This window comes from Sciurus carolinensis, chromosome 9, assembly GCF_902686445.1.
Source record: "Sciurus carolinensis chromosome 9, mSciCar1.2, whole genome shotgun sequence".
Taxonomy (NCBI): Eukaryota; Metazoa; Chordata; class Mammalia; order Rodentia; family Sciuridae; genus Sciurus; species Sciurus carolinensis.
The window spans coordinates 41,893,435-41,908,199 of record NC_062221.1 but is presented as its reverse complement, the minus strand read 5'-3'; the positions used below and the strand labels follow the sequence as shown (position 1 = coordinate 41,908,199).

At 44.8% G+C, this 14,765-nt stretch overlaps 1 protein-coding gene across 8 annotated transcripts in view; it reads left to right on the top strand.

Annotated features, from left to right (window-relative positions):
• Tnik (TRAF2 and NCK interacting kinase) overlaps window positions 1–14,765 on the top strand; it is a 377,067-nt gene that overhangs the window by 288,307 nt on the left and 73,995 nt on the right. For all 8 annotated transcript variants that reach the window (XM_047563560.1, XM_047563558.1, XM_047563556.1 and 5 more), the window contains exon 13: window positions 14,316–14,426. In XM_047563560.1, coding sequence (XP_047419516.1) covers window positions 14,316–14,426 — 111 coding nt within the window. The remainder of the gene's footprint in view (window positions 1–14,315; window positions 14,427–14,765) is intronic.

The window sequence follows — 14,765 nt, the reverse complement described above, 5'->3', positions numbered from 1 at the left end:
TCCTTCAGCCCTCCCAGGCCAGTTGTGGTTTCTTGTACCAGCCCCCAGCCTGGGGCCACGCCGTTTCCTTCAGTCTCTCAGGCCTCCCAAGGACCAAGGTCTCTGCCATTTAGACCCAAGGCCTCCTCCTTCCGACTTAGGACCAAACCCGGCCTTTCCTGCTGCTCCTGGTGAGGCTCCTTCCCTTCAAGTGCATGTCCCAGGTCCCCACTGACTAAAGCAGCCCAGCCTGGAACCCTTGACCCTTGATTTCCCCTGCCTGGCTGCTGATTTCTCCGTTTAGTTTCAGGCTGAAGGCCCTTATCACATAACCCTAGAAAGTTCTCACTATTACCCCTTAAAGCCTTTATGATTCTCAGGAATGCACACAGGCATGCACTTATATGAATTTTCTTCTTTTTCCTTTTTAATTTAACACACACTCTTGATCCTTGGACTTTGATCCTCAATTGCTGCTGTCTTTTCAGAGGGCGCATTGTTTCATTCTGTTTTTATTTTTTAGATTTTCTTCCCCTCGCCTATGATGTGATTTATTTGCGCTTCATTTGTTTATTCATTCAGTTACTAAAATAGTAATTTCTAACGATTATGAAGCGCTGACCACGTGACAGGCATTCGGGTCCGTATGTTACATGAATTGTCTCTTTTAATCCTCACAATAATCCCCAGTCTAAAGATAATACATCTGAGTCTTAGAGAGGTTAATGACTTGCTAAAGGTCATACAGCTCGAGAAGAAACCAGGTTTCAAGTCCAGGGGATTGAACTGCAGAGCCTAAACCCAAGTCACTACCTGTGTCCTGCCTCTGCACTGACAAACTGCATTTGGTGCTTCCTGTGTTCTTTACCAGGCCTATACTTCTGTGTTTTTTTTTTGTTGTTGTTGTTTTTTAAATTACTGTACTGAGGATTGAACCCCGGGTGAACACATGCTAGAAAGCACTCTATTGTGGTTATCCCCTAGCCCTTTTTATTTTATGTTTTGAGCCAGGATCTTGCTAAGTTGCCCAGACTGGCCTTGAACTTCTGATCCTCCTGCCTCCTCCTCCTCTTCCTTCCAAGTACCCGGGATTATAGGGATGTGCTACTATGCCTGTGTTCTTTTACCCTGGGGTTAGGGATTTTTTGAGCAAGAGTAAAGAAACTGTGCCCAGCAGGTAATCAGCTTTGAGCTGTGAAACCTTCTTTGTGGCTCTTCTTTTGTGGCATTTAATGGCGATGCTACCATGAGTACAGTCAGAACTCAGCTTGGTGAGGCCCAAGTGTCCAGAGGCACACCAAGATGTGGCTTGTATGGGGGAATCTGCACACATGAGAATGTGACTCTCTGCTCCATGTGACAAAGAGAATGAACCTTGCTTTTCACTAGAAATAGGAATGCTTGTGGACACAGGCATCAGCCATTATACCAGCAGCATCTTTCCATCCTTTATCCTGCCCTAGAGCTCAGTAGAGAAGAACGAGAAATACTTGACACTCAGATAGCTATATATTCTGAACCCCTAGTGATGACACTGTATGCCACCAAGGACCCCTCTCCTGCTGGATGCCACCCATGACTGCCACCCCAGCCAGGGCAAGCATTTTCTGTGTCCTGAGCAGGAACTTGGGTCACGAGGGCACTTAGAAACAGTTAAAGTCCATGGTTCACCTTGAAAATTTAGCTTTCTTAGGGACTTTTGTAGGCATCCTGAGAGAGAGATTACAGGTTCCAAATAAAGACCACAGCCGCCCCTTTGGTGACACAGGACTTTGTAGGTTGTACCCTTCATATTTGGTGATCTCATAATTCACCTTCTACTAGAGGATTTCTAAGGAGGCCCTGCATGTCCTTGGCTATTTATGGGTAACCATGTGGATCTGGCTAGGTTCATAATTAGTACTTGTATGTTCTTGGAAGGACAGTGACTATACAACTGAATGTAGTCACTTATCAGCTTTATGAAAAGCACATGACTTCTGGCCAATTAAAAAAGTCTGATCCATACTCAGGTGTTGGCCAGTGATAAATTACAATTAATAGCTAAGACCTGGTTCAACTCAGCTAAGGTGAACAAGTTCATTAGTAGTGAGAAAAGACACAGATAACCTCTTCGACTTCTACTCAGTTTAGTCCCTTACTTAACCTAGATGACTACAACTTCTTTCATTATGTACTACAGAGTTAGTGTGTAAGACTGGGGCTCTGGTGACCAGCACAGTGGCACACACCTGTCATCCCAACTGCTCAGGAGGATTGGAAGTTCAAAGCCAGCATGAGCAACTTCATGAGATCCTGTCTCAAAATAAAATATAAAAAGAACTGAGGACATAGCTCAGTGGTGTAGCCCTTGCCTAGCATGTGTGAGGCCCCTGAGTTCAATCCCCAGTATTGGGGTGGGGGGTGGGGATGCTGAAGATATTACAGCTCCTACTCTGGTAATCTCAGACTAATCTTTAGCAGATTCATGGTGATTTTTTATGCTGCTTAAGAGTCTTGAGCCAGGCGCAGTGGTGCATGCCTATAAACCTCGTGGCTCCAGAGGCTGAAGCAGGTAGGTGGATGGCAAGTTCAAAGCAGAGCCCCTGGGTTCAATTCCTGGTACCAAAAAAAAAAAAAAAAGAATTTTGAAAGAATAGTGGTGTTTTTATATTTTGTTTCAACTTGCTGAGAGCATTCTGTACCTTCATTTTAGGGGGATATCTTGAAGTCACAGGAATGGACCAAATTGACCTGAGGAGTACCAGACCGCTTCACAATAAGTTTTATTTTTCAGAGAATTGAGTTGTTTTTTAAGCCATCAAGGTCTCATCTAGTGCCCTTCAAAATCTTGATAACATTGTCCAGTTACAAAAGCAGCAGGTTTTAGCTAAAAACTACTCTGCTGTTTGGTTCCATCACCTGAAAAAACATTTAAAAGAAATACCACCAGTATTTTATTAGCCATTAACAGTGGAGCATGAATTTACAAAATAGTGCCTTGCAGCCTAAAAACGTGAATTCTAAATAAGCCTCTTATCTTTTTTACTGTGAGTGACAGGGGCTTTCAAGGACATTGGACTCATTTGTTTTTTATAAGTATAAAGCGGAATTGAAACCTTTTTCCTATGCCTGCAGGCAATCATTCAGTAAATATTTAGTAAACCCTTCTGCGTGCAGGCACTGTGCTGGACACTTGGAATACAGACGGCCCTCATGAAGACCAGATCAGCAAGGAAGATGGGCATTCTCAGCTAGTCCCAGAGTGGTCATTTATTGTCTTGGTGGTAACTGCAGTGGCAGAGAAGGTTGGCCTGCTAAGAGAGCACACCACAGGGACAAGAGCTGAGCATCACTTGGAAGCCAGGTGGACAGAGCTGAGCAGAGACTGGGAAACCCAGGCAGAGCCCTGCAGGCCAGGCCAACTCAGTTACTTTTTTTTTTTTTTTTTTTTTTTGGTACCAGTAATTGAACCCACATGTGCTTAACCACTGAACTCTTAAACCCATCTCTTTTTTTATACCTTTATTTTATTTATTTATTAATTTATGTGGTTCTGAGGATCAAACCCAGTGCCTCACACGTGCTAGGCAAGCACTCTTTCACTGAGCCACAGTCCCAGCCCCGAGCCCATTTATTACTTTTTAAATTTTTTATTCTGAAACAGGGTCTTGCTAAGGCTTAATTAGGCTGGCTTTGAACTTGCGGTCCTCCTCTCTCAGCCTTCTGAGCCCCTGGGATTACAGGCATGTGCCACCACACCTGGCCCAACTCAGCTACTTTTGAATTTTATTTGAAAAATAGTGGGAAGCCATTCAATCAAGGGAATACAGTCACATCTCCCTGTGGAAAGTGAAATCGTGGCTGCTGCAAGGGAAGCACGTGGAAGGGAGCAAGAGTGGTTGGAGAGCTGAGTTAGTCCTGGAGAGGGTTGGTGCTCTGCAAGGCTGGTGGTAGAATGGGGATCAAGCAGCTCTGGCCCGTGGAACATGCAGGACATGGTGATTGATTAGACCTCAGATGAAGGAGAGCTAGCAGTGGCAAAAGGTTTCCCCATGTGGGACTGGGCCACATGGGTGGGAGGGGAAGGATAAGACCAGTTCAGAAGTAATGAGAATGAGATGCATATGAGCCCACCAGTGGTGATGCTGAGGATGCAGTTGGAGCTACAGCCACTAACAGGGGCTGTGGATGGAAAGCCATGGAGAGTATTGGTTGATGGTAATACAGGTAATACATTGAGAAGTGGACAGAATCTGGGCCTGAGCTCTGGGAACTCAGAACAGAGGAAGAAAAGCCAGCAAAGAAAACTGAGAAGGAAGTGGAAGTCACACCAGAAGAGTTCAGTGCTGTAGAAGTAAAGGAAATCGAGGCTTCAAGCATGCGGGTGAAGTCAAAGGGACCAGCTCTGCAGAATGCTACACAAAGGCCAAGTAAGACAGCAGTGCCTTTTGGTTTCAGTGACAAAGGAGATATTTAAAATGTAGTTTCTATGTAGTGCTCTCTAGAAAATGCTGTCATTTCCTCTCTGCGGGAAGGGGAGCAGTCTCTCAGGCATTCAGAAGATCTGGTCTTGGGGTGAAAGTTGTCAGTTTGAACCTGAAGGCACTGTGGGCTACCAGCATGGCCTGACCATCATCTTCGGTCCCCACTTCCTGTGCCAAGTTTGTTCCTACCACCAAAGCCAGCCTGAGGAATAGCCAGGAAAATGAAAAGAACTTCATCAACTGCCAAGAGCTGGATGGATCCTTACTCTTACAGGATGTGTCTAATCCAGCCCAAATGTTGCTATGGACATTTGGAGACCTTTGGTGGCTAGATGCTCATCTGTTTGTTGTCATCTTTTGCTCATGTTCTTCAGCATTTGCTTTGCACTTGGGCTAACAGGATGGTCTCACAGAAGCCATCCACCTGGAGGCCAGACCCAGAAAAGTCACCAGGGTGAACAGGCTTTTGCTGAACCCAAGTAGTTTCTCCCAGATGCCCTTTGACAATTCTCCCCAGAAGCAGTGGAGCCAAGGGAGCTACAATCTGTTGAAGAGTCACCATGCAGGACCTCATGTTGAAGCCCTAAAAGTCCTTGGACAGCAGGGCATGGATTAAAATTCTGTTGAGAAGAAAGTAGGATTTTGGTTAAGAGCATCAACTCTAGACCCTAAGGCTGCCGGGGACCAGATCCCGGCTTTCTTCCTTAGATGTGTGATCCTGAACACATCTGTTCACATTCCTCAGTTTCCTCATTTATAAACCTTGGAATGACAATAGCTTTTGCTTTATGGGACCCACAGGAAACATGGCTGAGGTCATTCATGGGAAGCCTTAGGACCTCAGTATACATACTGAAGATTAGTTGTTATTGCTACTGACACAGGTACTTTGACTAAAATCAAGAGGAATGAGTTTCCATAGTTTGAGCTCCTATATGTGCTACAATGAAGACTTCTGGAATTCATTAAAACATGTGTACCAACAAGTAAGAATCTCTTCATATTTGGGAAAGAAATATGTTACAATAGTGAGAGGAATTCAGTTATGTCATTAAGAGAAAACAATAGCTAGTAGTTTTTAAATGGCCAGCTGGTGGGTTAGCGCAGAAGTAAAGTTCATCAGCACCGCAGGCCAGGAGGCCAAGCTTAATCCTAGCTATTGATCTTGGGAAAACCCCTTAACTTCACTGCCCTTCATCTTCCTTACATGTACGTACAGTACTGTGATATTTCTAGTTTGCAGGATCATTTTCTTTTCTTTTTGAGGGGCAGGTTACTGGGGATTGAACCTAGAGGCACCTTACCACTGAGCTACATCACCAGCCCTCTCTAGAGACAGGGGCTCACTGAGTTACTTAGAGCCTCACTAAATTGCTGAATTCACAATCCTCCTGCCTCAGTCTCCTGAGCCCTTGGGGTTATAGGTGTGTGCCACCATACCGGCAGCAGTATAATTTTGAGAAGCAAATAAACATATGCACAGAAACCTGGCACAATGCCAGACATAAGAAATGGATTGATATTGCTGGGTGAACATTTTTTTTATTTTGGAAACAATAATCACAAAGCATTGTAGTTTTTATCTTAATGATTCTCTGTGTAGGCAGCATTTGTCCATTCCTTGCTTTCCTTAATTCCCTAGTATATCTTCCCTGGTTACTGTAAAACCTGGGCTTTTCCATCTTCTTTTGAGGGACTGAGAGCAGCCCTTCCTTTATGTCTCACTGGTCTGTCTGTCTGCTGTTAGCTTTACCAACAGTCCTGGCCTTTCCTATGGGTGTACCTTGCTTAGCAGGGCCAACTGCCACCTTGGGAAGTCAGCTCTTCCCAGGGAAACCCAGAGAACTTTCCCCTGGAGAAACTCTGCCTCTTAATGGATGCTCTCACTAGTGCTTCTTGCCGTCATTCCAACATGTGTAATTATGATCCCATCATTGCCACCAAATGGCTACATGAAGTCTCCATCTCCTACCAGTATCTAAACAAGCCCCATTAGAAGCCACACCTGACTGTGCTGTCTAAATGGTAAGTTTCAGGGGCATCAGTGATATAGCCCCTGCAGAGCAACCCTTTTACCAGGTGGGCACAAGGCAGTCTGATTAGAGACTACCTGGTTTTATAATCCTGGTTCTGCCACTTAGAGCTTTTGACATTTTGGGCAAGGCATAACTTCTTTATGCCTCAGTTTGCCTGTTTATAAAATAGGTTAGTAATAACAGTTAATACATATGAAGCATTTAGAATATTACCTGGCACCTAGTAAATAACTAAATAAGTTTCAAGTAGAGTGTTGCATATGAAGGGAACAATCTTTGCCTCCCATTACCAGTGTGGTTGTTCCTATCCTACATCATCTCTTTCTAAGGTGGGGGTTCCCAATTGCAAGCAGTCTGAGCATGCTCAGTGGGCAGAGCAGGAAACAGGAAAATCAGTGTAGCTTTTCACCAGTGGTGCTTTTCCACCTGTTGGACACATGCCGAGGCCCTCAGCCAAAAGAAAGCACTGTGAGCAAGAATAATTCCATTTCAGAACCTGAGTGTTAATTCATTGGCACTGGTGAGAATCGGCCTTTATGCCACTTAATCATTAACTATAGGCATCCCAGTATGTCCTGTGAGCTGTGGCCAGCTGGTCAGAGGCAGAGCGGCCTTTTATTCCTAGATGTTATTAGCATCGACACAAAGCCTGGTGGCTTCCTTGCTGGGCTTTTGCTCTGTTATTTCAATAGCTGAACAGAAATTAGGAAACTGCTGGGAACCAGGCTGGCAAAGCGGAACCTCATTGTCTGGGACGGCTTCTGACGGTCATCACAGTCACATGCATGTCTGAATCACACTCATGCTTCAGGAGGGCATGCGGTCTTCCCAGCAGATCCTGGCCGGGGTGGGGGGGGGTGCTTTTTGTCCTTACTTACCTGCCCTGCAGTAGGAGGTCTGCCTGGCCCTGGATCCTGTGATGGGAGAGACTTCCTGCCAAACTGAGGAAGTTGGGATGAAATTCCTGTCCTGTAGTTTAAAATGCTGCTAACATTTGAAGTCCTTGTGCCCAGACCTTTTCCTATGCTTTGAAGGAATGAGAAAGCACTTTATACTAAAGAGCATTTCAGACTGACCCCTAGAGGTAGGCAGCTGCTGCCCTTTACCGTCTCCAGGGTACCTCCCGTGAATGTAGGATGTGCCCACTGGACTAAGCACCAGCCTGCCTTCGTTGCCCAGGGTCTTCATGGAGCCTCTTTTGTTACATCTAGTCTATGTTTCTGGTTGTTCCACAGTTTTCTTTATTATCCCTAACCACAGAACTATGACAACAAAATAGTTTCACTCAAAGTAGTATTTCACATGACATTTAAATTGAATTGTTTTCATCTCAACTATTGTTTTCAGTGAGCAGTTTTATAGAATCATAGAGCCTATGAAACATAATGAACTTCAAAAGTGATCTCAACCAATTCTTCTCTGAAAGTAAAAATTCCTTTGACAGTTTTCTTCAAACAGGTTCGTTTAACCTGTTTGGCATATCTTGCCTTACACATCCATGGACTTGATGTGGCACCTCCAATTTTTGAACAACTCTTCTAATACTAGAAAATATATCTTGTTATTCATTGAAGTCCTTATGATATCTCTGCATTGATGCCAATTATGCCAAATAAACTAAAATGCTTTCCACATCATTCTTTGAAATGTTTTAGGGTAATAATCATATTCTTCTCAAAGCATAACTAGTTTCTTTCTACATGTGATGTAATTCAGCATCTTCAGTATTATCTCAGGTATGCTGGAGTGGCCCTCTCTTTAATAAACTGACTTATAATATGCTTAATAACACTCAGTATGCTTCATAACTCTCAATCTGAGGCTCTACATTAGTCAACTTTCTGTTGTTGTGGCAAAATACCTGAGAAAAACAACTTAAAGGAGGAAAGACTTATTTCAGTGTACGATTTTTGAATTTTCAATTCATGGTTATCTGACTCCACTATTATGAGTCTATGGTGAGGCAGAACATCATGGCAGGTAGCATATGGTGGAGCAAAGCTACTTACCTAATGATTGCCAGGAAGCAAAGAGAGAGAGAAAGAGAGGAAAAGGCTAAGGTCCTTCAAGGTCATGACCCTGGTGATCTACTTCTTCCAACTAGACCCTATCTCCTAAAGTTTCCACCACCTCCCAAAAGCTGGGGACCAACTCTTCAACACATGAGCCTGGAGGACATTCCAGACCCAAACTATAACAGGGGCTCATTTGAAGACTTCGGAATCATGCCAGAGGAATTTGAGGGTTTCGTCTGCACCTGACTTGTGTACTTTCCTGCAGAGTCATCAGTACCAAGTATGACCGTTGTGCCATTTTTTGTCCTTCTTTGTGATATCCAGGAAAACCCAAGTCGCTATTTTCCTTGGGGAAACAGAGGCTCAGAGATGCTAAAGTGCGTGTGACTAATCACGTGGACTAGCATCCGTAGGAATTCTTCATGAAGGCTGCCGAGGCTGGGGCTGCTCGCACCCTTCATCCTCTTTCTTCATGAAGAGAGACCGACTTGACAGCGCTTGGCCGTGGGCTGACTGTGCATCAAAAGTTGCCCTGGGAGTGTAAAGAAAAGGCTTCATTTAGGTAGCTAATTAAAGTAGATGTAGAGAGAAAGGAATGACATATATCTAGCCTGTCTAGTTTTCTTAGTGTTCTCTGATTGTTTCTGTGAAGAAAAGAGAGCGAACAGTGAAATCAGAGAGAGGGAAAATGGCAACTTGTAAAAGCAGAAAACAACCTTCACTTTGTATGTGCAGATGCCTCAACCTGCTCTTTGCAGATCCAGGGGTTGGCACAGCCAAAGCCAGGCACAGAGTACGCCTGGCTTTGCCCTTACCAACTGTGTAACCTGGGTAACATGCTGGCCTGAGTGTGCGTGGTTCCCTTTTCTGTCAAAAGGAAGTGATGATCTGTCCCAAAGGACTGTGGTGGGAATTCAACGTGTTGATAGGAATAAGGGCTTAGAACCCTGCTTGGCATCACAGGGAGCTCTGCCTAACTGTTTGTTCTATTCTTATTGTCAATGATGATTATTATGATATTATTATTTTTATTTATTTCATTTATTTTATTGCTGTGTAATGAATTCAGAGGTACCTGACTGCTTTATCCTTCTCATGTCTTACCAAAAGAGATGACTTGGAATCCCAATTTTATTTGCAAAGAATCATGCCCTTGCCCTGCAGTGGTTGGTTTGCAATGATCTTTCCAAAACTGAAACTTTAGCAACTGGTCAATGGGCAGATGAAATGCCCAGAAGTTTGAATACCTCATGTCACGCATCCAACTCCTGTGCAGCTTGTACGGACTCATCCTATTTAAAGTGAGGGGCATGTGTGATGTGCAGTCCATTCAAAAGAGCACACTGGGTGCTTTCATTCCTAGCACCTTTGAACAGAGCCCCTGTGTTCAGGGGATGGTTTGAGGTACTTCCCAAGGAGGCTGACTTGATGCTGCACAGACGGCTTTCCTGTCCTCTGGAGGCCAAGCCAGGTCTTCCACAGTCACAGTAGGGTCCCTTTTCACCACTTCCAGGAGGTCACCCAGGCTGAAAAGCAAGAGGAGCTCCCAAAGGCAACCCAGAATTCTGCTTTGTCTCACTTCTCACTCTGAATTGCTAGTAGAATTTTGCTTCATGAGGTAGCACATCCTCGCTCAGACTCTTGGAATATACACAAGGTACTTGATCTGATCCCTCATGGAAAGTTTGGGTGGAGATGACTTATTCAAGGTCATACAACATTCATCATTTATTAAACGTGTGTGTGTGTGTGTGTGTGTGTGTGTGTATATATATATATATATATATATATAGAGAGAGAGAGAGAGAGAGAGAGAGAAAGAGAGAGAGAGAGAGAAAGGAAGAGAAAATAAGATGAAAGCAGGAGCAGGAGGGGCTCGCAGCATGCCTGCATGACATGTCCAGCACAGTTGCCCGAGGTGGCCTCCCGTCCAACTCTGAAAGTCCTAGCATCCGAGAAAAGAGGCAAACTCAAGTAGCCAGGAGTTGTACTGTCCATCACAGAAGAGCAAACCAGTTACTCAGGCCAGCTTTCTGGGGTCATTGAAAGCCTGCACCCTTGTCTAGGAATGGTGGGTTGGATTCTGCTGTGAATTCTGCCATAAGCACAGTGCTTAGTCGTATTCAGCTATTCCACTAACATTGTAGGATGCAGTTTTATGGCACTATAGTTCCTCAAAGTCACCACTCCAAGAACTAGAGCATCCTGGTGCAGATGCACACCTTTCTGCTGATCTAAAGTAATCCAAGAAGAGCATCACAAAAGGAGAGGAGGATCATTCCACAGCCTTGGTGATGAACATCCATGAAGACTATTTCTTACAACTAGGCCTTTAATAAGCACTTGATAGTGCAGCCTGCAGCCTCCACCTGTAGGTATCCTAAGGGGAACATCCATGGGAGAAATCAGAATTTCCCCCCAAAAAAAATCATTCTTGGGGGACACCAACAGAAGACACCTCTCACACAGGGTTTGGCAAAAAGCACTATCAAGTGAACTGGCTAGTTAATTGTAATGAAATATTAATCCTGTCTGCCTGCTCAGGGAACCGTCAAAGGTAAAAAATTTATCCCAAGTTGACCCTGTAGAATTTCTGCTCTTTAAATTCTTGCTAGAGAATCTTGCCTCAACCCCCAAGTACTGAATGCTTATTAAAGGACCTGGTCCCAATCTCTGCAAGGCTGTTGTTCACCTAGGCTGCAGTCTTCAATATGGCAGACATCAGTGACGCCAGGCCCTGAGTGAGAAATCATGGGAGATGAAACCTGGAATGGGAATAGCTTTCCACCTAGATTGCCAGGTTGGTAATGATGTGATATCAACTGTAAGAATTGATTGGATGGAAAGTACCACAGAGAAATGTAAATGTAAATGTCCTCTTGGGCCCCAAGTTTCTTAACTCTGTTCAGTTCAACAAACCTTTATGTGTAGCTTTTTGCCAAACCCTGTGTGAGAGGTGGAAGATAAAGAATGTATCAAGCATGGGTCTTGTCTTCAAAGAGCTGTTTCTAACAAGAGTCGTCAGAGTTGTGTAACGACACCTGCTTGAGGTCTTGGTCTTTCTTTGACATGTTTTGATATGTCCCCTCAAAATCCCCATGCCCAGGAGGAGAGAGAGAGCAAACATCTTTCCAGGAAAGACACCAACGTTGAGACACAGCAGCTGGAAATTGGCAGGGTGCCCTTAGAAAGTGGAGGAAGTAATTTATTTTTCCAGCTTCACCACAGGAATTGAAGCCCTGGCAGATGCCTCCATGTGGCAAAAGTGGCTGATCTGAGTGAGATCATTCTTAATTACTAGTCACTTTTGAGTGTCTTCCTCCAAAACTGTGGAGTACTTGGGAAGCCAGACCCTTGTGCATTGCAATCAATACTGTATACACCTTGCCTAGGGACCTGAATGGCATGTAATTATAAAGCAGTATTGATTCCTGGCAGAGGGGTTGAAAATGGACAAATCCTTCACATAAAATTCAGCTAAATCTTCAAAGGCTTAGTTTTTTTTTTTTTTTTTTTTTCCCTCAAGAAAGAGACCAAGGGTAGGAATAAAAAAAAAAAAAACCTAAAATGTTAGCTAAATTAGGGCGATTTCCTGCCAGGAGCCAGATCTGTACACATAATTATTTTATTCTCTGTGCTGGCACTGATTCACTTCGGTTGAGTGTTGGAAACGTCTCTGTTTTGGGTCTGTAATCCAAATTATTCAGTCGGTTCCTATGATGATGTTTTCTCCTCGTGTCCTCCTGTGTTGTTTTTCTGTAAAACAAATAATTGCTTGTCTGGGACTGATGCGTCCCTGCTTTTCCTGTTCTTCTCTGTGGGACTATCTAGTATGCCCCTTGGCCAGGAGCTCCACCCTCTCAAACACCCATCATCACCAAATTCTGCCCATTTTATTTTGGCTTGTTTCTGATTTCTGCTTCTCCCTTGGCATCCACTGCAGTTCTGTTCGAGTGACTGAAATCTGGAGAGATTTCAAGCCTTCCTTCCTTTTGCCCAAATCTCCAAAGGCAGTCTTTGTGAACAGGGACCTTTGTGAACAGCCGACCTTTGCTACATCCTCTGTGTCCCGTCATCTCCTACCTCACCCAGAGAAAGTCCTCATACTGCCTTTCAACTTCCAACCTGGTCCCTTCCCATGCCTGTTGGGGCCCTTTTGAAAATGCAAGTCTTATCATGTCATTTGGCTGCAGGAAGTGCTCCTTTCAGTGGCTCCCTATTACCTATAATCTAAGATGGACAACTGCTTGCCAATCTGGAGATGATAGATGTTGAGACTGACACGACACAGCTTATCTCCCAAGACTGAGAGGTTCCTGGAAGACGGTAGATAGGGACTGCAGGGAGCTACAGTGGGAATGTTGCTTTGGGGGCTTCTTGGCATTTTGAGCATCTGTGGTTGGTTTAGCTGGGGCTGCCACAGTGAGCTTTTGTACAAAGGCCCTCTCCCTGGTTGTGCAGAGCTGGCTTGTCAGTGATAGGTTACGTCCGATCCATTTTGTCCCAGGAACCTCGTGTCTCCTTGGGAGCCATGCAGTGAAGTGTCCTTGGGAATCTCACAAGGGAGTGGGCTCCCTGGTCTGTTCCTTCTGAACCTTGTATTTAAAGAACAAATCCCAGTGCCAGTACAGGGATCTAACACAGAAGGCCTGCAACATTTCTCAGATGGTGCTGAGGACAAGTTGTATGGGAAAATACTTGGTATTATGTGACAGTCCTATGCATCACAGCATTTTTGGCATTTCTGACCCCTCATGCTAAATGCCAATCATGTTCCTCAGTCATTGGGACAACAGGAAAAAAAACCCTCACGGTTCCATGTGTCCAGAGATGGGTAATGGGCGGTACTACCTCCATTTGAGAACCATCAGTTTTATGACCACTTGGCTTCATTTGAATTTCTCCTAAAATGTTCTCTTTTCTGAGAATACAATTATTGGCCAGAAATTTCTGTCGCTCCTCTTTTACCTTCATCTGATATGATGATAAGAGTGTAGATGATGGTGATACATTGCTGACTTTGAAATCAAGCTCCACTATTTGTTCATGACCTTGAACAATTACTTAATCACCCTGTGCCTCAGTTTTCCCCATAAAATGGGGATAATAATATAATATTTACCTCCGAAGACCTGTGAAGATTAAATAAAGTATGTAAGGTGCTTTTCACACTGTCCAGTGTCGGGGCTTGGCAGTTTGAGGTAGCAACTATATGATCAAGACGATTCCCTAAGCAAAAGGGTCTTAACAGGCAGAAGTAGAAGTTGACACTTACAAAGGAGTAATTCTGAAAACAGAGGCAGCTGGGTATACGAGAAAAAGTTGTGGCCTGGGTGGGAGTTAGTAAGTTCTGTTCACCCTCAGCCACTAGATACTGTTACTAGTTACTGTATAGCCTTGAATGTGCCCTTCACTCCTCTGGTTCTTACATTCTCTTATGAAGTATTTGTGTTTCGTGGTGTCAAAAAGATCCAATGACAGCACTGTGGAAAATCCTGTAAATAATCTGATGATGTGTAATAAGCAGCCTATCAAACACTGGCCTTTCCTCGCCCTGATTTGAAAACCCCACCCACCCCTGGGAAAGCACATACAGGAACTCCCTGGTAAGTGTCCTCTTACATGGTAAATGGCAGGTGTTGTGCATATCCCCTCCCTGTCCTGTGCCCCCAGTAGCCCGGTACACACACAGCCTCAGAGCAGTTCGGCCTCTCTCCTTAGGTGCTCAGGTCCACGTCCAGCAGGTTTCTTACAGCACAGCCCCTGCCTCTCCAATCTGTGTCCCCTGCCATCATGGTTGTCTGCTTGTGGCCCCACAGCAACAAAGGCGAGAGAAGGAACTGCGGAAGCAGCAGGAGAGGGAGCAGCGCCGGCACTATGAGGAGCAGATGCGCCGGGAGGAGGAGAGGAGGCGGGCGGAGCACGAGCAGGTAGGGTGCAGCGGGATGGGAGCCCCCACGTGGCCCCCGTGTGACCATCACGTGTCTGCCGCGTAGGTCACCTTCTCCTGAATGGCTCAGTTAAGGTTTTGATTCTTTCTCCAGCAAGTTCTCACCTATTCAAAAAGTCAGAAGCACAGCCTTGGCAATGGCCATTCGTTCAACCTTGCTTCCTACCCGGGCCAGAGTCCCCTGACATGCCTGGGTCTGCAGACCCAAAGCCCTGGGATCTGATGGGAAGGTGTAGCACTGAAGCACAAAAAACAAAGCCAGCCCTACTCTTCAGTGCTTCAGAAGAGCTTTTCTGAAATCCTTCACGCTCCCTGGGCT